This window comes from Prorops nasuta, unplaced genomic scaffold (genome assembly GCF_024137725.1).
Source record: "Prorops nasuta isolate Cenicafe-Biocafe unplaced genomic scaffold, Cenicafe_Pnas_1.2 PNAS00021, whole genome shotgun sequence".
Lineage (NCBI taxonomy): Eukaryota > Metazoa > Arthropoda > Insecta > Hymenoptera > Bethylidae > Prorops > Prorops nasuta.
The window spans coordinates 145,423-173,082 of record NW_027116818.1 but is presented as its reverse complement, the minus strand read 5'-3'; the positions used below and the strand labels follow the sequence as shown (position 1 = coordinate 173,082).

Sequence of the window (27,660 nt, the reverse complement as noted above, 5' to 3'; positions counted from 1 at the left end):
GCGCCGACCAGCCCCAGAGGGTTTTAACTTGGCACCGACGAAAGCCGCTACTCTCTCCCTGCCTCTCTTCTTACTAACCCCTGTCGCTCCTCGCGGAGCCCACGCTTCCTCACTCGCGTCGTACACTCCGATATACGATATAGCTACTCTCACAGCGCGCGGATACCCCGTTGTCGCTCGACCAATTTAACATTTTTATCCCCAGAAACGTGTCAATGATCGTTATTCCTTGCAAATGAGTCACGTGCCGCGATAAACGACCCATCGATACGTTCGCTCCATGCATTTATTTCGTCACGTCCGTCAAGCGTTTTCTATATTTTCTATCCATCGTCGATGTATACGATGATAATAACGCTGCTCGCGAGGAGTCTCATTGGCGATAGACGAGAGACCAAAGTCGATCCATCGGGAAACGGGAACATGGCTCGTGGCTGTGATGGCTGCATCAGATATTTTTCTTTTGCTTGCTCGCGCGCGCGCGCGCGCGCGCTCTATACAATCGCCTGTGTTTACATTTTAGTGACAGCTCCTATATAGCCAGGGATTGACGTGTGAAACGCGCATTTGCATCGGACGTTTGCCTCTCGACCAATTCCAATTCGACGTCGACGGACGACCCCAATTTCACGCTTCCACGGCGACTACCTCTAACAGGAAAATAACAATAAATGATGTACGATATAAAGCGCTAACAGATCGAGAGAGGGAATGTACTCGCGTATCGATCGCTGCCACCTTGATGGAGGCTCACCTTTCTCCTATACCGAAATTCTATTCTCTCTCCTGTGCGGTTCACAGAAGCGTTGCTCAATAAAGTCTAGTATATTGTATACGCGGCGCGCGCTACAGAGAGAGAGAGAGAGAGGGTGGTTGTTGTGTCGGGGGAAATTGGAATACGATTAGCGACCGTCGGTAATGCAGATTCGCGAGCGCGTCGCGCCGCGCCGCGCCACGCTCAATGTGTGGTAGTGCTGACTGCTGGCTGGTGCATGTGGATATATCGATTGTGGATGTGTGGGGTGGTGGGGGCTGACTGGCGGTGTGTTTTTTACCAACATAACCATACAGGAGGATCAACGAGCTTTTTTGTTTTCCCTCCTCGATTCTCTCGCTCGATCCGAGTGTCTCCGAGCAGTGCGGATACGATACGACGACGGCGAATCATCGAGATGACTTTTCATAGAAAGCCGAGGAACGGCTGTATCCGCTCTTATCAAGTATGCGTTACCGTTCTCGAGGCGAGGCACTTGCAGCAGAATATCAATCCAATGGTCCTTGTAAAAGTGGGCGATCGGAAGAGAAGAACGTCGGTTCGGGAGAGGACCGACTGCCCTCTTTACAACGAGGTTTAACATTTTTCTTCTTTTTTTGGCAGTGGTCGAGAGAGAGAGAGAGAGAGAGAGAGAGAGAGAGAGAGAGAGAGAGAGAGAGAGAGACAGGCCCGCATCGCCTGCCATCACCCCACACGTATATAATACCCTTCCTTCCTTCCTAGTACTTTGTTTTCGACCTGAGCTGCACCCTCGAAGAGTTTCTCGCTACGGAGATAACGATAGCCGTTTATACGAGAAGCTTTCCCGGACGCTTCAAGTTTTACGGCAGCGCCTTGTTCGAGATGTCGAATGTTTGGTATCAGCCAGGTAAAGCGATGATTGTACGAAAAGTAGGAGATTTCTTTCCGCGCTTCTGTTCCCCGGCCGCGCGACCCTTTATATTAATATTCCACGGAGATGCACGACAGACCGGCAGTATTATCACAAGTGGGCCATGTTGACCGATCCAGGAGACGCGAGAGTCTTGTCCAAGGGCTACGTGAAATGCAACATTATTGCCAATGTGAGAGGCGAGAGGATGAGGATAAAGGCGGAAACTGGCGGGGCGGATGTTATCGAGGAGTATGCGAGAGAGAGAGAGAGAGAGAGAGAAGATGCTCCTCCATATTCTAACCTACCTTACCTTTCTGTCCCTGCAGGAATCTGCTATTACCGATCGGCGCTGAGAAACTATCATCGATCGGAGAACGTGCCAGTTATATATTTACCGTGTACCACGGCGAGGACTTGGCGGAGATGGCCTCCTCTTCCAACGGGACGGATTCCGCCCGTGTCAATTGCTTCTACGCGCAGATAACCTTCGCCGGAATCAAGGTTCTCTCTCTCTCTCTCTCTCTCTCTCTATTGCGAGTCGTTCGTGCATGCATGCGCCACAACAATCCAATTGGAATTTTTCTCCTCAGGCCAAGACGAGGAAAAGCTGGCATCTCTGCGCACCTCGATTCAACCAGAGATTAATATTCCAAGACGCATTTCCGCCCTTTTGCCACAGAATAGGAATCAGCTTGAAGCGAAAGAATGGAGGCTGTGAGAAGAGGAGCAGCAGCGTCATCGCCAGTCACGCGATCGACCTTTTGACAATATCGCCAGGAGGAGACTACGGTTGATACATATATATATATATATATAGTTCCATGCACATTCGAGCATTTTACCAGCTCTTCTCTTTCCCGTGTAGCCCCTACAATATGTTTTATCCGACAGGATTTTTACCGACCTACGGTCCATCCTTCCTACATTTTTACGCCGAGGATACTTGGAAGAAGCGTAGCAGCAACTGCTTGGCCGATCAATCGGGATCGTCCTTGCCACCTTTTTACCATGGAAGGATTCTCCTCTCGTTGAATACCGAGATCGAACCACCCGATGCTAATGCCGGACGCAAAGTCCGAGTGGAGGAAGCAATTCCGATCGACGAGGTAGGCTCCGATGGTAATTATCCTATACGCGATGCCCTCTCTTATATCCCCTGCACTCTGTCTATACAGTGTGTCATACCTTAAATCACTCTTTCATTTGGTTTATAGAAAACCTTGTGGAAGAAGGAGGAATATATCTTCGTCGCTATTCTCTACCAAGTGTGCAGCCTGGATCGTTACCGTCGAGTAGGCTCGAAATCGATGAGCTTCGAGGCCTCCATGGGAAATACAGGTAGAGACGAGAGAGCGAATATTTTCAAATCGTCCGTCCGTCCGTCCCTCTCTCGAGTAAAGGATACTCGGTGTGTCTCGCGCAACTGCAGTGCAGTTTCACCCAGCCCGGGTCGAAAAGCGACACATTCTCTCTCTCTCTCTCTCTCTCTCTCTCTCTCTCTCTCTCTCTCTCTCTCTCGTGTGTTCCCTCCCAACGACACCACCCCACCTCCAACAGTCAGAGATACAGCGCGACGATTCATTAACGCAATTCGATGGGAATTAAACAGTGGGCCACTGCGACGTAGCCCCCGATGGGAGTCTCGATGATGCTCCTCGCGTTGGATCGAGGAAGCCTTGCTTGTGCGTCAAGTCCCGTTGGCCGAATCACAATTGGAGAATGTACAATAGCAATCTTTTGTCACGCATCTTTCGCTATCTCGTCGGTGAATCTTTCAAGCATATTTAACCCGACACGCGCGACGCATGAAACGCCATCGAGCTTGAATTTCTAGAGGGAGAAACTCGCCGGACTGGGGAGCCTCGTGGCGCTGGGTCACTCGGATGCTTACAAAACTCATAACGAGATCATTCGTACGCTGAGAATCTATTGCGTCGAGTACCTGGGCGCTTTGGAGACGGCTCGATTGGACCAAGAGGGTGCTGCCACGACGAAATTGGACCGACATCGAGTCAACATCTGCCGCAAGAGGATCGAGCAAGTTTTGCGAGAGATCAATATCAATGGAGAATTGTCGAATAACGATCGCGTGAAAATAGCGATGCTGCACGCGTATCGATATTTAAGAAAAATCGAGGCTCTGCGAAAGGACGTGAGTTTGCGAGATACTCGGAATATATTTCTCCCCAGCTACCCTTCCTTCCTTTCTTCGGCTAACGGTAGAAAGCTTTCAGCCGCAGCACGCTCTACCTGACATATTTTTGTGGATCATCGTCGACTCCAAATCCGTGGCTTATATAAGGCTACCGGCCGAGGATATCATTTATTCGGAGGAGGCCGAGCAGTCGGGAAGGTACTGCGGGAGAACGATCAGCGTCTTTGCCAAGAGTCTCGTCGATCGAACCACCTCCGACCATGATCCGTGCAGAATCGAGCTCTTCCCCTGGCTGGGAAATGCAAGATTTGCTCCCGCTTGCTGGAGCGCTGTCCCGCCAGGTTACCTCACGGACGATAGTACGATCGACACGGACTCCTTTCCGCCATACATACAGTATCTGCAATCCTCCGTGGGTTTACCCATCATATATATATACATATACGTGCATCGCTGCAATCTCATTTGCCAATAATGCTTTCAATTTCTCCAATCGATCAAGATGTTTCAACTGCGGGCGCATATATTTCAAGGCCGTTTCGACCCTGGTATGGACTCCTCCGGCCTCATGGATCCCTTTTTACAAGTAGAGTTCGGTGATTATACCTGCTCGACCAAAGTAAGCGTCAGGGCCAAGAAAATTATTCATCGCCTATAGCGGTAAAATGGCAAGTTTCAATTGTTGCAGGTCGCGAGACAGAGCCTTGATCCGTCGTGGGACCAGACCTTGGTGTTCCCTCCACTTCGACTCTACGGTACGGACGAGTACCTGAAACGTTCGCCACCCAAAGCAATCCTACGAGCGTTCGATCGGGATCTTTTCGTGAGCACCAACACAGTCGACGTAAATCGAGGGGGACCTCCTCTCTAAATTCAACCTTCTTTCCTCGCCAAAGAAGGGTACCGACGAGCTTTGCGGAAGATGCGTAGTGGTGCCGCTGGTTAAACTGCTGAAAGAGACCTACGCGCCCCCGGATTTTCCACCGAAACTCTCCTGGTACGAGTTCGAGTCGCAGGGAGATCGCGATGGATCCGTCCTGGCTGCTTTCGAGCTCATCGAGATTCGGATCGACAGCGACGATATAGCAAACGTTCCGATCCAATCGACAATGGCCAATGACAGGGTCTACGGCATCCCGGCCGATGTAAGGCCTGCGATGTCGAGTTACAGGCTCGAGGTAGTATTCTGGGGCGTTCGAGACATGGCGAGGATCAATTGCATACCGGTTCGCAGACCAACGATCATCGTCGGCTGCTCCGGGATGCGAATAAAGTCAGAGATTCTCCGTAACGCGAGGAAATTGTCGAATTTCACAAAATCTCATATCCTGATAGATCTGGTAACGATAAAGGTCGATCGTGCAATTCATCCAGACAATTATTATATATCAATGATTTTTTCTCGTAGAACATGCCGGACGAGGATATCTATCTGCCTCCCGTCACTATCAAAGCTTACGACGCCAGAGGATTCGGTTGCTTCAAGTACGCCGGTGTCTGCGTGATACCCAGTGCAAAAGTATTCCTCGAGCAATTGATAACGGAGCGGGATTATCGGTCGACGATACTCGGGCCGAGGGCGGGAGGCGAGTCGCAAACCATTAAATTCGCCAGTAATTGTTTCGCATGAAAGTTCCATCCTCTCTCTCTCTCTCTCTCTCTCTCTCTCTCTCTCTCTCTCTCTCTCTCTCTCTCTCTCTCTCTCTCTCTCTCCCATCCAATCGGACCTTTCGAATTCTCTTCAGCCGACCCACATCGGGATTATGACATTCCTCTCGCGACTGGCGATGGCGATGGCGATGAGCTTTCACGAGGCGAGGGCTGGACCGATTCTGCTTTATCAAGGGCTATACGCGTTGCTGGAAGGTTTCTAGCATTCTCCGCGTCGTCTCATCAGCAGCCACGAGACAGAGACACGCGACGAATCGACCAATCTTTCGATATTCGCGAGGAAAATCTCGATTGGTGGAGCAGATATTTCGCTTCGGTAGAGGTACGCTTCTCCCCTTCTTCTTAAGCGATGCGCTTGAATCATTGCTGGTACATATGCTGTGTTAAAAGCTTGTATATATACACACTCGCGGGTAGGAGTCAAGGAGGAAGGGAGACGAGAAAGAGGCGTCCAAGTTTGGACGACGTTGCGATCGAGTGACAACCTTCGAGGTACGTGTACAGCACGTATTACGTAATAGCGGAGATACGAGAGCCGCCGATCCGATCACAGAACCGTTGTAAGGTAGATCTACGCTGCGGAGTTGGAGGTGCAGCCCCAGTTCCGAGAGTTTCAAGATCGATTGAGCAGCTTTCACCTATGGCGCGGCAAAGAAACGAGGAAGCCTCGTTACGAGTTGGATAATCTTGCCGGAATTTTCAAAGTAAAGAATTTGCGATTGTTCCACGTTTTTGAAAGGATTGAATTGATCTGACGCTAGATGGCTGTACCAGGGTCACATTTCCATTTATCGTTGGCCTCGCGTCGACAAATCCCCTTGTAAAACAAGCAGCGGCAAGGACGCGGCTAACGGTTTGTGCACCGACTATCCCTCTCAAGAGCCGATTAAGCTTCTCGTAAGGCTTTACGTTGTTAAAGGTAAATCGATGACGGTCGAATATCTTATTCGGAATAAATTTTTTCCAACGATCCTTGCTCTGCTCGATCAGGCATTAATCTACATCCGAGTGATCCGTTGAGCGGCAAATCCGATCCATACCTCTGCATTAAAATTGGCAAGCGGGTAATCAGTGATAAGAAGAATTACATACCCAATCAACTGAATCCAACCTTTGGAAGGTACAATTTTTTCCACACACAAACATTTCCTTTCTTCTTCTTTTCTTTCATTTTATTCTTCGTGGCCCGCAAAGGACCCTCTCCTTCCAACAACCTATTTTCTCTAACCACTCTCAGGCTCTTCCAAATGGAGGCGACCTTTCCGCAGGACTATCTGCTGACAGTTCAAGTTTGGGATTACGATTCGACCACGTCGGACGATCTAATTGGCGAAACGCAGATCGATATAGAGAATCGATTTTATAGCGGTCACAGGGCTCACTGTGGCTTGGCGAAAATTTACAGAAGCACTGGCTACGATGCATGGAGGGACTATGAAAAGCCTAGGCAGATACTCAATCGTCTCTGCAGAAGAAATAACCTACCTATGCCGGAATATAGCCGGAAATCTGTTCAAATTGGCAAATGTAAATTCCCCATTGAAGCAAGTGGATCGATTGGTAGGTAACCTTGCCGTGTTTTTTCCCTCTACCACACACACACACACACACACACACACACACACAAACAGAAAAACATAATTTAGTGCAACGAACGAGCAAAAATCATTTCCCAATTTGCAGAGGATTCGGAAAACATGGCTTTGAGCGTGCTTCATCGATGGCAAGATTTTCCCATTTGCGGCTGTGCTTTGGTGCCGGAGCACGTTGAAAGAAGGCCGCTGTTCAATCGTAGAAGGCCGGGCTTGGAACAGGTTAGCTCGCTTGCGTATGGTATACATATACCCCGCACAGCTTCGTACTCACCAAAATCTTCGCTCTCTTGTGGTACATGTATGTGTATATATGTATATATATGTATATATATATAAATGTATAACGCCCGTGAAACGATAATCCCCAGGGTAAATTGGAGTTATGGATCGACATTTTTCAAATTGGACAAATGCCTATAAAAGCGGCCGTTGATATCACGCCTCAGTCACCGGAAGAATATGAGATTCGGGTAATCGTTTGGAACACCGAGAGCGTACCGCTCGTCGAGAGTCAATTTCTCACTGGGGACAAGTGTTCGGACATTTATGTAAAAGGGTATAATAAAACTCGCGCGCGCGTTGATTTTCCTGCACATATTTCTCGTACCATAAATTTCTTGAGATTTCAATGAGCGAACTAACGACGATATAGATGGATATTGCGCGAAGACTGTCAGAGGACGGACATTCATTATAACTCGCTGACTGGCGAAGGTAACTTCAACTGGAGATTTGTCTTTCGCATTAGTTACTCGAAGGGAGAGCGCGCCATGATAGTCCGTAGAAAGATTTCCCTTTTGGCAAGAAGTGAGACGGAAGAGAAATTTCCCTGTAATCTGTATCTGCAAGTCTGGGACAGCGATCATTTCTCTCGGGATGATTTTCTAGGTACGAAGTTGGAATTAGAGGGTTCTTTTTTTCATGGAACAACAGTTTCTCTCTCTCTCTCTAACAGGAGCATTGACTATGGATCTATCGAGGATGCCAAGGGGTAGCTCGAGTCCTAGAAATTGTACGCTCAAGTTGCTGGATGACAAGTCACCCAAGCTTGATTTATTCAAGATTGGCCATGCCAAAGCTTGGTGGCCGTTTCTTCGAAGAACGAACGACGGGCGTGACATTCAGGCGGTAAAGCACAGCAGAGATTTGTTTTTATTTTCTTTATCCGTTTGTCTCTTTTGTTTTGTTTCGTCAAGATAGTTGCGAGCAATTTGCGTAACGATGATAAATTGAAACGCGTTTGTTTTAGGGTAAGGTGGAATTAGAGCTGTCAGTGGTACCAGCAGCGGAGGCAGACGAAAATCCCATGGGCAAGGGCAGAGATGCTCCGCATGGTTTACCGGATCCAAGGTCTCCCCTATCGCACAGTATATAGTATACTTAATTACCGAGCCAATGCGAGAATGCGAGAATAATCTAAATAACATACTGGCATATGAATATTTATAGACGACCGGATACTTCGTTCTCCTGGTTTCGCAATCCCTGGAAAGCATGTTGCTTCGTGGTATGCCGCCAATACAGATGGAGAATAATATTTTGCAGCGCTTGCTCCCTGTTTGCTTTACTGGTTTTCTGCGGGTTATACGCGTTCCCAGGATATCTGGTGAAACGTCTCCTGGGCGCTTGATTCAATGTCACGGACACCGCGACGAGCAATAAAATAAACGTGCAGTCTCTGCAAAGCGCGCGATATCGTTGATTCGAGAATGCGAGCACGAGTGTAGGGAGATTTTGGTGATGCGAAGGAGAGGTAGTCGCGTAACACCGTGACGCAACCGTAGGATCGATAGGTATACGTAATTTTCCTTTTATTCGCCATGCAGCATTCATTCAACTACAATATCTCCCCACCCCCCTCTCTTCCGTTCCCTCGCCGTATTTCCACCAACGTCCCTCGTATGCTCGATTCAATGTCACGGACTTGTCGATGTATGGTAGTAATAAAAAAGAAACGTAGAGAACCAAAAAATAGTACATTCTTCGAGTGAAACGTGCACGAGTGTCCATTCTGAGGAAATGTGTATATAGATCGCAGTCGCCGTGGCGCGTGCCACTCGAGGCGTGACGCGAGACGCGAGAAGAAGGATGGCAGTAACAGTGACGCAACTGTAGGATCAATAGGTACGTAATTTTCGTTTTATTCGACAGATTTCATTGAGTCGTCGCCAGCCGGGCCCCACTCTATTCCTGCGCGGCACATATATCCATACCTCTCCCTTTTTACAACATTGTATAACACACGGTCGTAAAATGAGAACAGGGTCGGTGCACTGCGGTACAGATGCTAATTGAGATAAGACACGCGAGTGAAGTAACCTGGCGGCCAAACAAGACTGTGGAAAGCAATTTGGTATAAAGGTAGGATGTAGGGAGCACGTGAAGTATCAAGTGCATTAGCGCATTGCTCGGCGTAAGAAGTGGACTAGCGTAAAATCGAATATACGAAAATAGATGAGAAGTTGTGCGCAAGGTGAATTAACGCGAGAGCCTTTCCGAGCTATATCGAATAGATCACCAAAATAGATCGTAGTGCATGATTCACCCAGTCCGAGCATCTCTGGATCTAGATAGGCTCTCGAGGACATTCCGGGCTAATGGAATTATTGGAAAAAAAGTCGCGAGGAATGGTCCGGCCAGTAAGAAATGCGTGGAGGGGGGATCGATTGTTTGATAATATTAACGAGGTGTGCAGGGGCCGATCAAATGTGTCATCGAGCGCCAAGTACGCGATATACACATGTATATTTTTGACACTGAGTCGTCATGACGACCAAGCCAGCCAGCACTGCCAGTATGTATACATGTACGCGTGCATGCCGTCTATACACACACCAATGCACACTACCAGTTTAATATCGTCGTCGCGCAGTTTCCTCCTTTGAAAGTCGAAAGATTTTCGGTCATTTGTACAAATCTACATAGAGTACACACACAAACACGGGCGCGCGCGCGCGCGCGTATGTTTGTGTATACGTAAAGTATCACAAGGGTTTTGTCGGCTGGTGCGGGGTCGTCCGAATGAAATTGATGCCACTGTTCCGTGAGAATCGCGAGCCTCGAGGCGCGCGCGGCGCTGCACGGCACGAATGGGACAGGATCGTTCGTGGCTACTGGTCGATAAAACGTTCTAGCTAATTTATAGTCCGGATAATGTCACTGCCTGCCCGCTTCGCAGCTTGACATTTTCTTTGCCATATTTCTTTTGACGAATATAGTGAGAATTTCTTCGGTATGCTCGAAGGAATCGTTAGTTAGCAGGTCCCGCGTGCATACACACGCCGCGCGCGTTCTTCCAATCGTTCTCTTCGACACAGAAGGAATTTTGCTCGTATACGTGGCCTGTGCTCCGCGCTCCCCGCGTTGCACGAAACATCTTGCCTCGTTGGATGATTTTCACGGAGGCAAAGAGAGAATGGGATCCATCCGCAATATTCGTGAGCTCTCGAGCCGCGCGTATGTCGCGCTCGTTCACAACCTAAACTCTCCTCCTGGTATGCTAGGAGAGTCACGAATTACCAGTTAAAGCATAGCTCGCGCTACCATAACAACGGACTAGTCGATAAAATGCAATCAACTATGTATTTTCAATTTAGATTCCTCCTTAGGGATAGAATATGATTTCCTAGACTGATTTTAGATGTACAATCGGATATCCTCCCCTCGAACACGGCAAATACATATTTTACGAGCGCTCTCTAACGCGTTATTTATGCACAGTATTAATTACTATTATATAGCAATGGATCATTATTGTACAAAGCTTCCTTTACAATGGAAAATTCTTCTATACGCTTTGGCTCTATGAAACGGATGCGTTCTTGGCGCGTAACGCGCAGCGCCCTCGATAATTATAAAGATGATCCAAGGAGAAAAAGGTTGGATGCCGCGCAGCACGCGCTCGGTAAGTGCGCTCATCACTCGTCGTCGATCCTTCCGTAAATGATTCATCGATACGACCGCGCGCGATCGTCCTTGCATCGCTTACTTACTTTCAACTTTCACCATTGGTCACGTTGATATAGCCTGATTTTCCAATTATCAGTACGTCATTCTACGCCGTCATATTCCTCCCATGCACATAATGCAACATTTCTGTGCATTCAAGAAAATTAAATAAAATCAAGCTTTTCTCACAATAATATATATATATATATATATATATATATGTAAAGAGTAAGCGCACGTTAGCCAGACCTTAAAGACGAGAAAAGAAATAGATTGTCGATTAGTAAAGCGTGGAATGCTCGACAAATTGAAATTAAACCAAGTGCTTCGATCAATCGATGAATATATACACATCATGTATATGAAACGCGTCTGAAGAAGGAGCTTATTAATTCGTCTTGGTCAGAGATTAGTCAACACACTAGCGCCTTTTTCTTTCGACACAAAGGTGGCGTGGCAGTACTGAATCAACCTTTATGCTACACAGCATCGCTCGATCATTTTCAATAATATACTATACATTACCCCACCTAACCATCCCCTTTACTAGAATATATAAAAAGATAAGCCTCTATTTATTTGCACGAAAAAGAGTTTCCCATATCGATCTCTCCATCCATTAGCTCTGTGAGGAAAATGACACATTGTACCGGGTCTTGCGACAAAAGTCTAGAAATTTTTCAGGGATGGAACGATTGTTTGTTCGAACAAAGAAAAATATATTTCGGGATCAAGAGAAGAAAGGAGGAGGAGGTGTGGAAGAGAAATAATAAGCGCGCGTCGTTCACCTCGGATATAGGAGAGAGGTATGGAGAAGCTTAGGGGCGAGCGAGTGTCTCTCTCTCTGGCGTACAGCTTATGCTATATATATATGTGTGTGTGTAATGGTGAGAGGGGGAAAGAGTGGTTGAAGCGGGGCAGAGGGAACCAACCCGATGGTATGGTTCTGTGTATGGACTCTCTCCGTGCTGGCTAGCAGAGCTAGGGCATCGACGCGTTGGCCATGAGTCGGAACGTTGGAACTTGGAACGACGACGACGACGACGACCACGACGACGCGGCGCGGCGCGAACCGGTCCGATGCCGGCCGACAACTCACGAGGGCGTCGCGACGGCAACCACGTTTCTACCCTCATTTTAGTCAGTCGTGGTATGTTCTGTCGGTCGGCTCGTGCGAACCACGCGCGCCTTTTCCTCTCTCTCCCTCTCTCTCTCTCTCTCTCACTCTCTCTCTCTCTCTTTCTCTCTCTCTCTCCCCCCCCTCCTCTTTCTCCCTCCCTCTTTTGCACAAAATTTCTCGCTTATTCATACCTGCTCTCATTCGGCGCACTCTCTCGAATCCTCTCGCTTCTCGCATTTTGTGCGATCCCTCTTTACTTTTCCTTCCCACCTCCATCCTCCATCTCTCCTAAATTCATCCACAAGTTCGCACGAGAGGATCGTCAAAGAGAGATATCCGTCTCTTGAAATTATAAGAGCAGGATGAGCTAGTGTACACGCGCGAGTGTTGCACGGCAACAGCAACAGGCCTCTATATTCTTTGTTTTTCTCAGTGCTCTACAGTGGTATAATAATACAAGAGAGCAATAGGGAGGAAGAAGAGTGAGCGAGCATTTCTCCTGATAAACGCTAGGCGAGGCAAAATGAATGAGGTGTAGTGAGGTGTGTTAATGTGTGTCAGAGAGCATATATATATATATATATATATATATATATCTATGCGCATATAGTATGTACACGTACACGCAGACACGCGCGAGACACACGCAAGTTCGTTACACCCCCCCCCCCCCTCTCCCCTCCTGCCCCCCTCCCCCTCTGTCCCACACACAGAATTCTTTCTTCTCCCATAATCTCGACACATTCTGAGATAATTCATAGAAATTAGGCAGTACACGCGCAAAGGATATGTATGTGCATAGAATATGTATGATGCATCGGAAGAAGAATCATCTCGCGGATGGATAAACCGAGCTACGTGCCGCCAGCGCAGAGCAGAGGGACGCTGCAGAGGTAAGAGTTCAATGTACGACGACCCAGAGAGAAGCCAGAGTTCAGAAGCAATACCGAGAGAGCGCGACTCGGCTTGATAATTCAGACGCAGCTTTCTCTCTCCGAGAGAAAAGAGCAAACAATGTACTCGCTACTCGCGAGATTCTTCATTCGTCACTGTGTAAAAAGGTTTGTTATACAAAAATTAGCCAAGTGGGGAAGGTCACTCTCCATTTTCATTTATTTTCTCGGCAAGAGAGAAGAAATGAAAATGGGGGGGTACGCGTGAGTTTACACTGGTCGACTCAACCTAGTGGATTTAGAGAAGAAAGGAGGGCTCGACGAATAATGGCGAGAGAGAGAGAGAGAGAGAGAGTTAAGAATCAATGCAGGCTTCTCAGCTGTGTCGGACGGAAACTTGTAAATTCTAATATTTCGTTTGTGTGTGTAGGAGAGACCGTTTATCGTAAGAGAGTAGTGACACTGTTCGCTAGATAAATTCAACGAGTAGTCTATATTTTTATTTATCTTGACCGAAAGGGGGGCGAGAAAATCAATGAATTTATCGAATTACACTGGTACACTCAGCACCGAATTTAGACCAGAGCCTATGTATAGTATATAAGGTTTATATATCCATGTTTGAACGAAGATGGACGGCTATGCTGGATTATGGATAAAGGCTTTTTTTTCATTTCAACTTTTTTCCCCTTTTTCTTTGAAATTTGATGAAATTTGTCGGGCTCTGCGAAAAGAGTATTTGCTTGCAACATTCATGAGCCGTATTTCCCTACAGATGCCTCGCTTTCTCTCTCTCTCTCTCTCTCTCTCTCTCTCTCTCGTGAAATACACAAAGTTTGGTACTTGGCGAAAAGATGCCAAGATATATATTGCATGACTCGCTCATAGGTGAACACGTATACACGAGCGCTTTTCCGGAAACTACAACTTTTCATTGCATTAAAATGCAGATTAAAAGTTGCGATTGACCAAGTATCGCGTGCGTGGAACAAAAGAGTCTCGAGTTGGTTTCTTGTAGGAGAAGAGATTGGGGGGGGGGGGGGGGGGGGGGTGTAATTGGGGTGAAGAAGATGCTCCTCTTTAAGCCGATCAGCTGTCTCTATATTATTCGAGGGAAATGTGTGTCTCTCTGCGTAGAGACGAGGAGCTCTGGGAAATATAATGAAATAACTGTGTGCGTTGATATAGTCAAGAGGAGTAAAAGAAAAAGTGCGAGTTGAAATGAATTAATTTGCTCTTTGGCTGATTGGTCGCGAACTGAATAACGGAATCAGCTCTCCTGGCTGGCTCATGTGCAAAACTTGCAAACTTTTACTCGCGAAAGGCCAATATGTTTTGCTTCTCTTATATATATATATATATATATAGAGAGAGAGAGAGAGAGAGAGAGAGAGCGCGCGTACCCTTTCCTCTTATCGTGCTATTGGCGCGCGTCGGTGACGGTGTGGTGTTACCTCGCCCAACCCATCCACCTGCCTCTTGTATCCATCAAAATTGTGCAAAAATTTCCCTTGCCATCTGACTAATTTGCGCTCCGTTATATTTTTAATGATATAAGAATGGACGAAATATTGGAATAATCGAGGGGAGTGCGCGGGAAACCACAGGGAAATTGTCGAAAATCCCATGAGGTCTCTCTCGCGATCTCGAGCCTCTCGCGTCATCTATTAGCTGTAGAAAAGAGAGCGAAAAGAAAATAGCCCTGCTGTATGTGTGTGATTATATCCAATCTTTATCTTCTCCTTTGTGAGTCGCGTCGCGTATCTCTCTCTCTCTCTCTCTCGAGCCGTGCAAGCAAATTTTCAAATGTCGATAGATTTATCGTAGCATGTATCCCGTGTGTCGGTGCGAAGCACGTTAAAGTGACGCGATGCGATGCGATGCGACGCGACGCGACACGCCAGGCTAAGCTTATCGTCCCTGTTTATCTTTTATTTCACCATTGGAAAGGTCGGAAGGTATAGTATAATAAACCTAATGGTATTAATATTTAGCCTTTAAAAAGCTCTATTACGATCCATTATATACTGGAATGCTGCTCTGCTCCGCTAAAATGGAAAGGGAAAATTGTTCGTGTGCCTTGCCATGGCCCCCAAAAACCGCCACGTAGACACTTGGCCTAATGCGAAAATTCGAAAGGCATGCACGGCTCGGATGAGACCAACGAGGGAGCAAACATTTCAAATCACTCTTCGTATACGAATAGTCGCACAAATACATATATTTACTCGATTTTAAGAAGAAATCTCATGCGATGAGATAGAATTGATTCCATTATCGAGCGCTGGCGATTACGTTGGAATAAAGGTGTACGTATAGTAGCGAGGGTGGAAGGATTTTTCTTCTTTTCTCGCTCGCGCGTACCGCTCTCTACCAAGAGAATGCGATAAAGCTTCCATCGGGGAGTTTGAGAAGCGTCGCGTTCTATCGTGGGCCAGCGAGGCAGCACTCACACCGAAACCATGTCAATGCACACACGCGGTCGAAATTGAGAAACCAATCTGGCGGACGATCGATAAGACCAAAATATACCGCCATCTATCTCTCTACTAATATACTATATACATGCATGTATCCACGCGGTACATAATACTATCTATGTTTATATATATTATATATATATGAATTTCTTATCTCGCGCTCTATCACTTTATGCTACGACTACGAGGCTTATTTCAATTTTTATAGCGCGCGCAATTAAGCTTTTCCGTTTCAATTGAATTTTAAGCCTGCTACTTTTATTTCTCGTCTTCTCTCTCTCTCTCTCTCTCTATATATATATATATATATATATATATATATATATATATATACATTGCACATTACAATACATGTATAGTAGAGGCATATAAAATTGTCATTAGTAGAGAGAGGGTAAAAAAGCTCTTCTCTCCTCCCCTTTTCCTCCTCCTCCTCCTCTCACCCCCCCCCCCCCTTCCCTCGGCCCCTCTCATCGGTGGTTACTTATCCAGCGTACAATTTGAAAGGTTGATCCTTAATTGGCTTTAATAATTAAACGAAGATAAATCAATATTGTGTGGCCAGTGAGAGAGCCGCAATTGCAGATGCGCGTGCTGCTAGCTAGTTGATAAGGATTAAATTGACTTATCAACGATATAACTTTAGCTGCTCTCCGCGGAGGTACGCGTATTATCTCGAAAGAATTTCGTGGAATTTCGTGGATTGATGGATGCAGGGATGGAACGACGCGCACTCGATGGCTTGGCAGAAAATTACTGGAGGATAAAACCCTTTTCTCGAAGATTCTTTCCTATTGAAATACCGCGGTACATGCAGTATATATCTCGATCGAATCGATATACGCGAGCGATTAGGCTACGCGTTGCCGCGCAAGTAGTACGAGCACGTTATTTTCAAGACAGAACTCAACTAGCTCTATATATATGTATATATATAGAGGTGCATCGTTCGGTGGAATCGAATGTGAGCGGTATCGATTTTCGTTGAAACCGACGGGAGGGCGGGGGGGGGGGGGGGAGGGGGAGGGGGTGAATGGTTAGCGCAGGGTTTTTATCGACGTGTGTCGCGGGATAGACCGAAGGAGCGGAGCACGAGGCGGTCACCGGCTCTCTCTCTCTCTCTCTCGCCGCTCGGGGCGCATAAAAGAAAAGGCAAGCGTCCCTCGGTTCGTTGCACCGATCTCCCTTTGGAGCGAGTGACGCGTTCCTGAAATTAAAATCGATCCTGCAGAACTTCCTCCTCCTCCTCCTCTCGAATAACATTGGTCTATCGAATCGGCGGTTGAGGAAAATGACGAGTGTCGCGTGCGCGCCTAATGATTATATATTAGGAAAGTAAAAGAAGCTTGGCGCGAGTCGCGAGGCAATAAACATGTACCGTATATGTATACATATATAGGGTGAGAGAGAAGAGGAGAATTGAGATTGCTTAAAGCACGTGCCGCGCGCAAGTTGCAGACACTCGAAAAGCGTGGAGAGAGCGCGTTTGGTCCCATCTCCCTGCAGCCTCGGACGGAGAGTGGCCTTTGGCCCTTGCACCGTGAACCGTGGACCTGTGTCAAGAGATCCTTCCTCTCTTTGCACCCTTCCTTACTCGAGTAGAGGAAAATCCTTGTCGACGCTTCGTGGCGCGGCCTTTTCTCTCTCCATCGGGAATATCTATATCTATAGCGCTGGCACATCTGGAGGCGGGCACAGTAGCTCTATATACATATATATAATAACAAGGCGAAAGAGTGCGGACGAAGCTTTTGCCCCTTAGTTGCCCCATACTATTTTACGAGTCACGCGAGAATGGGAGAAAAGGAGCGAGGTTTCCCTGCTTTTCGTGCCTTTTTCTTTGTGTATTCGCGCGATTCTCCGTGACTCGCTGCCCGATCGTACGTCCAATCGAGAGAAAGGTATGGGAGAGAGCTTTTCCAACCCCTATACGCGGCCATACCATATATGTATAGGAATAAGTAAGGAGAAGCCAAGGACGCATCGCGACGCAATCGGAGAGGCTAATGGGAACGAAGGCGAGAAGAGAAACATCCGCGCGTATACGGCGTAACACGTAAGGTTGACGCATGCCCCTATCCAAATAGGACATGAATCAACCAACCTCTCGCTAATGAGTAACCGTAAAAACCTCGAGAGGATTCCTTGTCCTAGCTATCATGAATAATAATAGGCTTTTTAATGACATTTGACAAGGGTCCCTCTACGTATCTCTCGGCTGGTCCTTGCACGCTTTTCCACTGCCTTCAAACCAGCCTACTTTTTTAATTGCCAAACCGAACAAGAGAGAGGCGCGTGGACGCTCGAGGCTCACCTCCCCCCCCCCCAACAAGTGTGGAAAGAGAGAAGAACACATTGGTCCGTAGTGAGAATTTAGCACGGTTATCGTTGGTCCGTTTTGAACCGTTATAGCCGCAGTAGTATATGCATATGTGCTTGCATTGCAGGCACTCGACCTTGACGTTGTGTGTGATGCGCGGCTGTCCTAATTCCATAATGCACCTCGGAGGCTCCGGCCGACAGAGAGAGAGAGAGAGTCTAGTGACAAGAATAAGTATTCGCTCGCGTGGTGCGACGCGGCGTGACTGCCGTTTCTCTCTCCAGTCCATAGCATCGAATTTTCTTCAATCGCTTTGTGCCTGCACGCTATAGCCATACGCCCCTCTCTGTATCTCCTTTACTTTACTTTACTCTCCCTTTGACACACAATCAATCCTACCATCGATATACTATATAAACTTGATCTTTATTGCAGTATAACTTGCACGCTGTGTACGAGAGAGTGCCTATAATGGCTATACGTCGAATAAAGTATGCTACATGCTGCAATGGCTATAATAGCGTATACATAGATAGGGCTGATTCAAGGATAAGGCGCCGTTACTATCTCCGACCCGGATAGCCGAGTCTAGCCGAGCCTAACCGATTTGTTGGTCGCGGTAATGGGCGGACAATTCCCGACGAGCCTCCCCCCATCGCACGCAACTCCACACCTGCGTACCCACCCTGCAGAACTGTGCAAAACGAGCTTATACGTTAGCCGCGACTTTGAGTAGAGATAACTACGAATGTCGATCCGCGTGCATTTCAACGGGAAGCTATACGAGCGCTACGCCAACCTATTGTATATATATATGTAACCGAGCATCGAATTTCGCGCGCGCCACAGAGCTTCGACCTGTCGTGCACGCAGAGGATATATCGGTCGACCCACGCACCGTGGAAATTTCTTAAAAACGGCAAACGCACGTACCACATGCACGAATCATATATATATATATATATATATATACATGTACATAAGCGGAGGCCTGTTTAATGGCCTACCGCCCCGTGTAGGAATAGAGATCGATATACGGTGTCCAGCTTCGATGTATATATATATATATATATATATATTACATAATAGCACTCGAGCTGGGATTTTACCTGTTACCCCTCGAGAGAGATAACGGTTCCTGAGCCGTCGCGCGTCCTACACCGTCGTCATGGTAATTAAGCTCGTCATCTTGTTCGCTTCTCCCGGCTTGGTGTGTGTATCGAAAGATCGATTGGCTGATAATTTGAAGGACCGAATGGTTGGTTGGTCGTTCGCGTGGAAGCTCGTTACACAGAGTCAGCCACAGCGACTGGCGCAGACTGAGGAGAGAGAGAGAGAGAGCGATGAGAATGAAGAAATGATTGAAATAAAATGCGATGGATGCTGGTGTGCGGTGCTGAATCAATCAAGGCTCGTTGGCCCCTCGACATGACGCGCCTGGCTATATGCTTATCGATTCTTCGCCAACTTTTTACAACGCGTACTTGTCCAATTCGCTTGCCGAGGATCCCTACACACATATACAGATGCGACGTTTCGTGAAACGCGGCGCGGCGGCAATATTTCGCGCCATCTCGACTTTTTTCACCTAGCCTCCTGACAATTTGAGAATGCTTGCTCGAGACACTTGTACAAATAAACCTCATGCTATTTCAGTGCTTAAAATTAAGCAGTCGCGCGAGTCACGCTCGAGCGGCGTTAAAACAACGCCGTTGGTCTCAGCTGTGCGTGCAGAAAATTTGTCAAATATATATATATATGTGTGTGTGTGTGTGATACGATATTATGGATAGTTCCTGGCCGATGACTAATGCGTATGGCTTCCTCTCGAGCTCTCTCAGCGCGCTATAATATTCTAAACTATTTTCTCCTCGGATGGGGATGGCGGTTGGTCTTGCGACTTGCCAAGAAAGCAGCCAGCCACGACGCGGCGTACACACGAAAGCTGGCTAGAGATGGTTATTTCGTTGGCCGTGCGCGTATACGTATACGGCTTCTCTCTCGCAAATCATGCATGCGATACATAACTGAAAGTGTCTTTGGAGAAAGCTTGGCACGGGACCATCGGCATCCAGTTGACAAACTTGTTGCTCTCTTACCGGATTCTCGTGTATATATACTTATATATACTCGTTAACCGTGCTTGTGTGTCCACTTGTCTGTTATACATGTGTGTATATATATACGCGAGACTGAAGGGGAATGTTTTGATTTTGCAGGGAATGGCAGCAGCACGTGTGACAGAAGCGACTGCGACGACGGTGATCAGTAGAGCGCGAAAGCATGAACGCAAACGGCAATGTTAGCTCTCGCGAGGACGGTGGTGGTGGCGGTGATGGTGGTGGTGGTGGTTTCGGTGGCGGGGATGGCGGGAGCAGCCTGGAGTATGGCAGCAACGAGGAAACGGCGGCTCTGCTGAGCAAAAGCTCCGGTCCACCGGTTGTAATAGCCGCAGCCTCCTCGATATCCTCCTCGGCCAAGCCTGTACTTCAGCGTCAAGACAGAGCGACCTTCCTGGGTGCTTCCCCGCAACTCTCGGTCTCAGGATTGGGCGGCTCGGAAGAGAGCGCTACCAACGAAGATCCTTCCACTCGATCCGTCCCTGACATCGAGTTGCACTGCAGACTCGACAACGAGACCCAGTTGCTTCCTCAGCAGCAATATTTTACTCACGTCCCACCCTCCACTTCTTATCGCCCGAGGCAGCAGTATCAGCAGCAGCAACAACAGTATCAACATCAATACAGATGCCGATGCGATCGCAGGGACTCGCTGGCCCCCTCCTCGGCCCTTCATCTTGCTCGCAGTGTCTCTCGGTACGTCTCTCTCTCTCTCTCTCTCTCTCTCTCTCTCTTTGACAAATTTAATCCTTTGATCGCGCACACCCGCCGAATAATAATCTTTACTTCTCCGTTGTTGGTCGTCGGGCGACATTGTTCAGGGAGAGCGTCAAGAGTCATCATCAATGCTGCCCCTGTCAAGCAACAGCAGTGGCGGCGGCAGCGGCACCGGCTGCACCAGCGGTATTGGTCACCAGCTCGCCAAGCGCGCGCATCATTCGACAGAGTTCACAGCCCGAGGCCTCGGCGTCCTGCTGTTGCTCCGGATGCTGCTGCTGTCCTCTCCACTCGGCAGCAGCGCCGAGTGCTGCCTCCCTTCGGCAATTGCGGGAGCCCGGTGACGGAATCGCTGGTATCGCCGCCGATTCCTTGAGAATAAATGGCGGTATACGACAGTTTCGACAAGTAAGATTCTTTTCTCCTTTCGACATCCGACGCCACGCGACGCCACGCGACGCCACGCGTTCCCTCGCGCCTGCCACACCCTTGTCCTTACCGAAAGAGTCGCGCGCGCGCGCTCTCTCTCTCTCTCTCTCTCTCTCTCTCTCTCTCCTTCCCTTCCGATAGCAACCGCGGCTTGTACACATGCACATTGTCTATAAAACTGCACTGGACCATCGTACGGTGAAAGGAAAAGAAAAAAGAAAGTTGCGTGTAACCTCTCTCTCCTCATCTCTCCCCCCTCTACACGTTCCATTAATTATTCTTACATACAATTCGCCATCGCGTCATACTTATAAATAGAGACAATCGATTACCCACCTATTGCGTAACACGTATTATACTCTTATGTACGTACTGTTCCGCGACACGATATGCATATATATATATATATATATATATATATATATACATATGCATAGTCGCGTCATCTTCGCGCGTACCGTTAAACTGCAGCGTGCTGCAACGTTCAATGTGGCTGTAGAGCAGTAGAGGGCCAGCGCGCGACGCGGCGGTCACAGTTGGTAATCGATTGTACGATATATTACCTACTTCTTTTCTATTCGTCAATTACGTCTCGCCTGTATACACACGAGAGCGTCCATCTGTAACCTTCTTTTTCAATGTTTATTCATCTCAGCTTATTCACTCCCATTGCAGCCCGCTGGCCCTACACACTCTCCTTTACCTCTCGCTACACACTGGCTGATTACACACGGGGCCCCGAGGGGCCCGATGCGCGCTCACCGGCTGCCGCGTCGAGATATTCTCGAGGTTCCAATCCCCTCCAGCCATATACGCGATAATAGGCCGCAGGTCATAGGACATGAAATATTTTATCACCCTCTCATATTTATGTTATCTATTTGTCGAGCTGGCGCGCAGGAGCTGCCATCTGCGGTAACACGATCGTACCGAAGAATAGCAAGGAAAATATGTGGATAGCGTGCCAGCGTTCGTACCGGCCGAGATTTCATAGTTTATACTACTTACCGTACCTCGACCAAGCTACTCGCGGTGCAACGCGCGCCACTCTCCCTCTCTCATTCTCCTTTCTACCTTCTACTTTCTGCAAAATAACTTTTCTTCCATTTAACGAGAAAATGATGTAAATTCGGAAAGCCGAAGAGGGGGGGGGGGGGGGGGAGAGAGAGAGAGAGAGAGAGACCATGACTCGGGACTCATTGTCTTGCAAATTAACGAAAAATTACAACCCTTTCTTTTGCAACATTTATATGTACAGAAGAGATATATACTTTTACCTAATCATTGATTTCCCAAATCTTAAACGAAATTGCACCAGTTTACTCTTATATCGGTACGTGCATCCTATACGAATATCGTATTGCTTGAAATTATATTTATATAATTCTTTTCTTTTCTTATACCAATACAATGAGAGAATTTGAAGAAATTAAAGCAACATTTGCGATAATATTAAACCCATGTAAATAACATAACGTATATATCACTGCAGGCACAACTGGACATGGTAAATAGGTGGAAATTGTGGGTAAAATTATTGTTCATCTATAGAGCGCGCCGTGTACACGCATATATCGAGGTCCTATTTGCCCATTAGTTTAATCGGCTTTTTTGTATATATATTAGACACGAGGGGTCAGTGATTTCGGTATAGCCAAGCTCCAAATCATTAGAGAGTATATAATTTTGGATTTAATTGAATCTTCGTTTCTAAAGCACGTACATAGGCATACATGTATATATATACTAATGATACATAGATGGGGTTTTTCCCGCGTGGTATTTTGTTGCTTATTGCTTCTCCGCGCACGATTAAATCTTTCGCGCGCTTCTCAATCTGTGCTTATAATCGAAAGTAAGAAGCAGAAAATAACGCCATGAAAAACCGCTCAGTTTCCCTGGTGGTGTAAAGCATCGATCGCGACGTCGGGAACGACGCTTCCGGCGGCGGCGGCGGCCACGGCTCATCAGTCGACGATGCATGGATCTGTCGCTGCCTCTTCAGCATCGACACCAGGTCCTCATGGTGGCCAGGGTCAGGGTGTCGTTCTCTGTCCACGTACCTTGGCACAGGTCCGCAGATCGAGGCTACGCAGGGCCCTCACCGAAGCTACTGCCGAGACCGTCAACTACGTCAAGACGGTGGGATACAAAATTTCCGATAACTTTTATTCATCCATCCCTACCACCACCACCACCACCACCACCCCTTGCTCTTCCATATATTGTATATATACACTCTCTTATCGCTTCTAAATGCATTTTACCACACGAATAGTATATAAATATATATAGTATATATATATATATGCATACCATTCGTAATGCCTGATGAGTAGTAAACCTCGTGCACATACCACACGATAACAACACTGGTCAACGGTAGCTAGTAGAAGGCATTCTTCTCCTTATACCTACATCCTCCATCTCCCCATTGATTTTAATCATTCAATTCCTCTCCTATATACTCCGCGACCCTCCCGATCAAGTCTCTTCTTACCATGCCGCGCGCGGAAGAAGAAGAAGCACTCTTTCAAGCTTCTTCTATATTTTGTTTTCTTTCTTTTTTTCCTTCATTTCCATCTAGACACCTGACAGCTGGAGGAATTTTGGTACGGTGGAATTGAATGGAGATGTCAGTGGCAAAGGAAAGGCCCGGGGGGGAGGGATGTACAGTCTATATGAGTATATACACGCAAGCTTTTGAAATTTCTTTCGATTTTACACTCTGGAAAAGAAAAGTACCTTGGCGCATACATATACTGTTCGTGCATGCAAGTGTACTCGATGAAAAAATTGTTCGTTTCACTCATTGCTTAATTCCTTGGCGTACAATCTTATAGCATCTCTCGCGAAGAAATAAATAATTTACCGTTCCATTTTTCTTTTCTTCTCGCTTCCTCTCCCTCTCTCTCTCTCTCTCTCTGAAGCAAACACTCGCCTTGTGCCCGTCTTGTCAATTAAGCAACGAGAGCAAAGTTGATGCGCTCGTCCATCCGTCCGTTTCTACACGTAATTGCAAAAAATGAAGAAATTGTTTATTTGGTGACTCGACTCGATGTCACCGTATATAGGGTCCATCATTTCCCGCGCGAAAAAATAATCTTAGACTCTATTTCTTTCTTCTCCCTGCAATAAACCTTTTCGCCATTTTCATCGTCGTGTCGCGTCGATTCTTGGCCGAAGCCCATCTCGATCCTTTTTTCTTTTACTTTATACCTCTTGGCTCTTATTCCACTCCATTACGAGACACGATCGCTATGTTTGAAAAACCCAGACCAAATCTAATATCCAGTGGATCGTAAATGGAAAAATAATCCTCTTTCAAAGTTTCTTGCTTGAATCTTATTATTAAACTCGAATTTCCCTCGGAACGATAAATAACGCGTATACCTATATATATATATATATATATATATATTTATGGAGAGAGAGAGAGAAAGAGAAAGGGTGGGAGGGGGCAAATTTAGGACGATTGGGATCAAGTTGCCTTTTACACTCTGTATAGATACACATATAGTATATATATATATATATATATATATACTGGTGTATTACAGAGAAAATAGTGCTTGAAACTGGCGAATAAACTTTTCTGGCTTGTTTGTTGTGCCCCGTTTCTCTCTCGAGCATTAAACATAAGATTTTTTTACGACCAAAGAGGGTGGTGAAAATGGATGTTTCCGGTAGGATACTAAGGTAGAAAAAGTGGAAAAAAAGGGTATAGAAGAAAGAATAAGAGGATATATCGCGTATCACACTACCTTTTGCGGCAATATTCCCTCTCTTTCCTCTCTTTTTCTATATATAATCACCTTTCTTCTCCCTCTCCATCAAACTTACCTTTTTTCATTCGTTCGTTCATTTGTTTTTAAGCCTTTCCTGCGCGTTACTTCACCATATGCTTTCTCAAGTCCCGCGGCAAATTAAGAGGAACTATTATACCAATGCAACTTGATAGATATACTGCACGTATATACGTATGTACCTGGTACATCTCTCCCTCTCTCTCTCTCTCTCTCTCTCTCTGTCACACACTCGCGACGATATCAATAGCCCTCACACTGAAATTTGCACGGTAGAACACGATAGGTGGCTCCAAGTGATCATAGCATTAATAAATTAGAAGTTCATCATTTAACACATAGCGGAGATCGATGCTGGCATTTCGTAGCTACGAGTGCAGCTGTAAAATCTATCCATTAAATTGTTCAGCCATCACTATTATATACATTGAGTCGAAGCACCGTGTCATTCAAATAACTCTGTACTTTGACCTACTGAATCCGATTGAGGTCAGGTTAGTTAGCGATGAAAGCCACTGATTAGGATCTTAATAAAGTGGCAACGTGCTGATCGTGTAAAAAGAGCTAGAGTCACTGCATGGATGGTGGATAGAAAGTTGGAATAAAAAGGATGCCGTTGACGATGGTTTTCTAGGAAAAATCTGCATTGGCCGATTGATCCGACCTTTGCAAATGTCTCGCACGTTACACAGAATCGCGATATTATATATATATATATATATATATATATATATAAATGAACGAGAGGTTGAGGAATAGGTACGCGCAGTGCAGGAACAATTCCCGATGCATGTATGTACGGGACAAAGATTGTACGCGCCGCGGGGATTGGCCCGAGTATATGAGATATTTTATTGCTCGACAAAATATATGTATATCTATATATATACAAGAACAAGCAATCGGATGGATCGACCGACGTACACTGGCGCACACATTAGGTTTATGCAAAAATAAGGAAAAGTGCGCAGTGAAAAATTTACGCGTGTACGCGAACAAGCTAACGGATTGTGTGCATGGCCTGCAGTAAGAACGGAGAGTGTACTATATCTATATATATATATATATATATATATAATTAAAATATTACAGAGTGAACGTGAAGTAAAGTTGAAGGATAAATTATTTTCGCGCGCGCGTTCAACGTCCAGCGACGCATCGAGTTTTGCAAGAAAGAACCGAAGAATAATATATATATAGGTAAGTATAGGCGGTGGAAAAATGATAAAATTAGCAGATTGGCGCGCGAGGGGTTGCTATGCGCGAAAAAGCTGTATAGGAATCGTGGGAGGAGTGGATCGGAGATTCGGTGGGTTGATAAAGGATGGTAAGGAGGAGGAGAGTGGGGGAATGGAAGGATGAACACAGGATGGAGAAAGCACAGTGTGTGTGGGATGGTGAGGGAGGAGGGGGGAGGGAAGGAGGGGCTGATTATAATGGGGACCGACCGACGCGACGTAGAGAGAGAGAGAGAGAGAGAGAGAGAGAGAGAGAGCAGTAGAAGATGCCAAGCTAGGCCAGCCAGCCAGGCACACACACAGCCACTGCGACGGCGGTGTGTCAGTGGCGTGGCGTGGCGTGGCGTGGCGTGGCTGGCCTGGCTAGCTGGCTGAGGTGCCGCCTGGCTGCTGGCAGTACTGTCGGGAGCGTCGCAGCTGCCGGACGCGCGCGCGCGCTCAACACTCTGCTGCGCGATCAAACTTACTCTCTCAATCGTCTCTCCCCGAGACAGAACTCTCCTCCTCCTCCTCCTCCTCCTTCTCCTCGTCCTTTTTTTCCTTCTCAAACCTCCTCCTCTCCCCCCCCCCCTCCCTACCCTCCCTATCGTGCCCAATCCCTCATCCATCAACTCGTTCAATGTCCACTACATATGATTTTACTCCCTTTCATTTTCAACCTTCCTCTCATCCTGCCAGCTGTGAAATCTCTCTCCTCTCCCTAATACTCTATTCCAGTCTCTTGCGACCGTCGCTCTCAATTTTTTTTAGCCATTTTGTTATACTTCGTTCCAGCAGACTCGTTCCCAAAATCTGTGCCAATAACGTGCGTGGTCCAGTGACTCGCTTCATTGAGGAGAGAGAGAGAGAGAGAGAGAGAGAGAGAGAGAGAGAGGTTAAAAATATGACGAAACGTATGGAAATGAAGGGCGAGATGCCGGAGAAGGGGAGAGGGGGGGGGGGGGGGGGGTGATGACGAGTACTCGAATAGCGAAGGGAAACGGTTGGACAATGTAGGAAAAACCGGCTGTAATTGCTGATTCTTCGCTATAGAGAAAAAGATGTTGCTTGTGCTTGGTTGCGCGCCGCCCGCTCGCACACTCGTCGCCTGACTCGCGCGCGCGCTAGCAAATTCATAACAAACTACCAAGTTGGAATTGGGCCCGATTTTCGTCTGGCTAATTAATTTCATGAAGAAAATAGTCAGGATGGAATCATTAGAGAAATGGTAGATTTTGTATGAGCTGCAAAATTGATGGTTTTCACTAATAACAACTGTTTGTTCATAGAGTATCGACGGGCTTCTTCTCTTTTTCATTTCCCTATATAGAAGGGAGATTCGTCATGTTTTTTATAAATTTATCGTGTGTATAATTGAACATTTCAAGCGGGGAAGGGAAGAAGGAGAGGGGAGAGGGGTTGGGGGTTGGGGTAGGGGTAGAAAATTTGGCAGATGAAGGAAGAGACGCATTAACCTTGCTTCTAAATTGCCGCGTCGTCTTCTCGTCGTGTACGTGCACGAGATAAAAGAGTATATATA

At 46.9% G+C, this 27,660-nt stretch overlaps 2 protein-coding genes across 2 annotated transcripts in view; both read left to right on the top strand.

Annotated features, from left to right (window-relative positions):
* The first annotated feature begins 1,172 nt into the window (after positions 1-1,172).
* Positions 1,173-8,700, top strand: mfr (misfire). The gene is made up of 26 exons (XM_066739840.1): positions 1,173-1,349; positions 1,499-1,643; positions 1,745-1,898; positions 1,976-2,150; positions 2,240-2,438; positions 2,541-2,755; positions 2,864-2,987; positions 3,259-3,427; positions 3,510-3,801; positions 3,884-4,216; positions 4,307-4,423; positions 4,493-4,627; positions 4,704-5,144; positions 5,213-5,417; positions 5,550-5,797; positions 5,893-5,967; positions 6,045-6,179; positions 6,250-6,394; positions 6,466-6,595; positions 6,713-7,035; positions 7,159-7,289; positions 7,439-7,626; positions 7,723-7,958; positions 8,026-8,198; positions 8,320-8,420; positions 8,520-8,700. Exons 1-26 carry the CDS (start codon positions 1,173-1,175, stop codon positions 8,698-8,700), a joined length of 4,947 nt encoding a protein of 1,648 aa, XP_066595937.1.
* A 3,572-nt stretch (positions 8,701-12,272) lies between these two features.
* Positions 12,273-27,660, top strand: part of SK (small conductance calcium-activated potassium channel) — a 35,966-nt gene continuing 20,578 nt past the window's right edge. Inside the window, exons 1-5 of the mRNA XM_066739877.1 lie at positions 12,273-12,680; positions 12,900-13,031; positions 20,051-20,647; positions 20,773-21,076; positions 22,991-23,239. Of these exons, the coding sequence (XP_066595974.1) occupies positions 20,115-20,647; positions 20,773-21,076; positions 22,991-23,239 (1,086 nt within the window). The 5' untranslated portion in view covers positions 12,273-12,680; positions 12,900-13,031; positions 20,051-20,114. The remainder of the gene's footprint in view (positions 12,681-12,899; positions 13,032-20,050; positions 20,648-20,772; positions 21,077-22,990; positions 23,240-27,660) is intronic.

What these genes read in the sequence shown, in the direction of transcription:
- mfr (XM_066739840.1), top strand. Translation starts at nt 1,173, where the DNA reads ATGACTTTTCATAGAAAGCCGAGGAACGGCTGTATCCGCTCTTATCAA. An exon ending in CGTTCGATCGGGATCTTTTC is followed by an intron (nt 4,628 to 4,703) that starts GTGAGCACCAAC and finishes TCGCCAAAGAAG; the next exon opens with GGTACCGACGAGCTTTGCGG. An exon ending in TGAAGCAAGTGGATCGATTG is followed by an intron (nt 7,036 to 7,158) that starts GTAGGTAACCTT and finishes CCCAATTTGCAG; the next exon opens with AGGATTCGGAAAACATGGCT.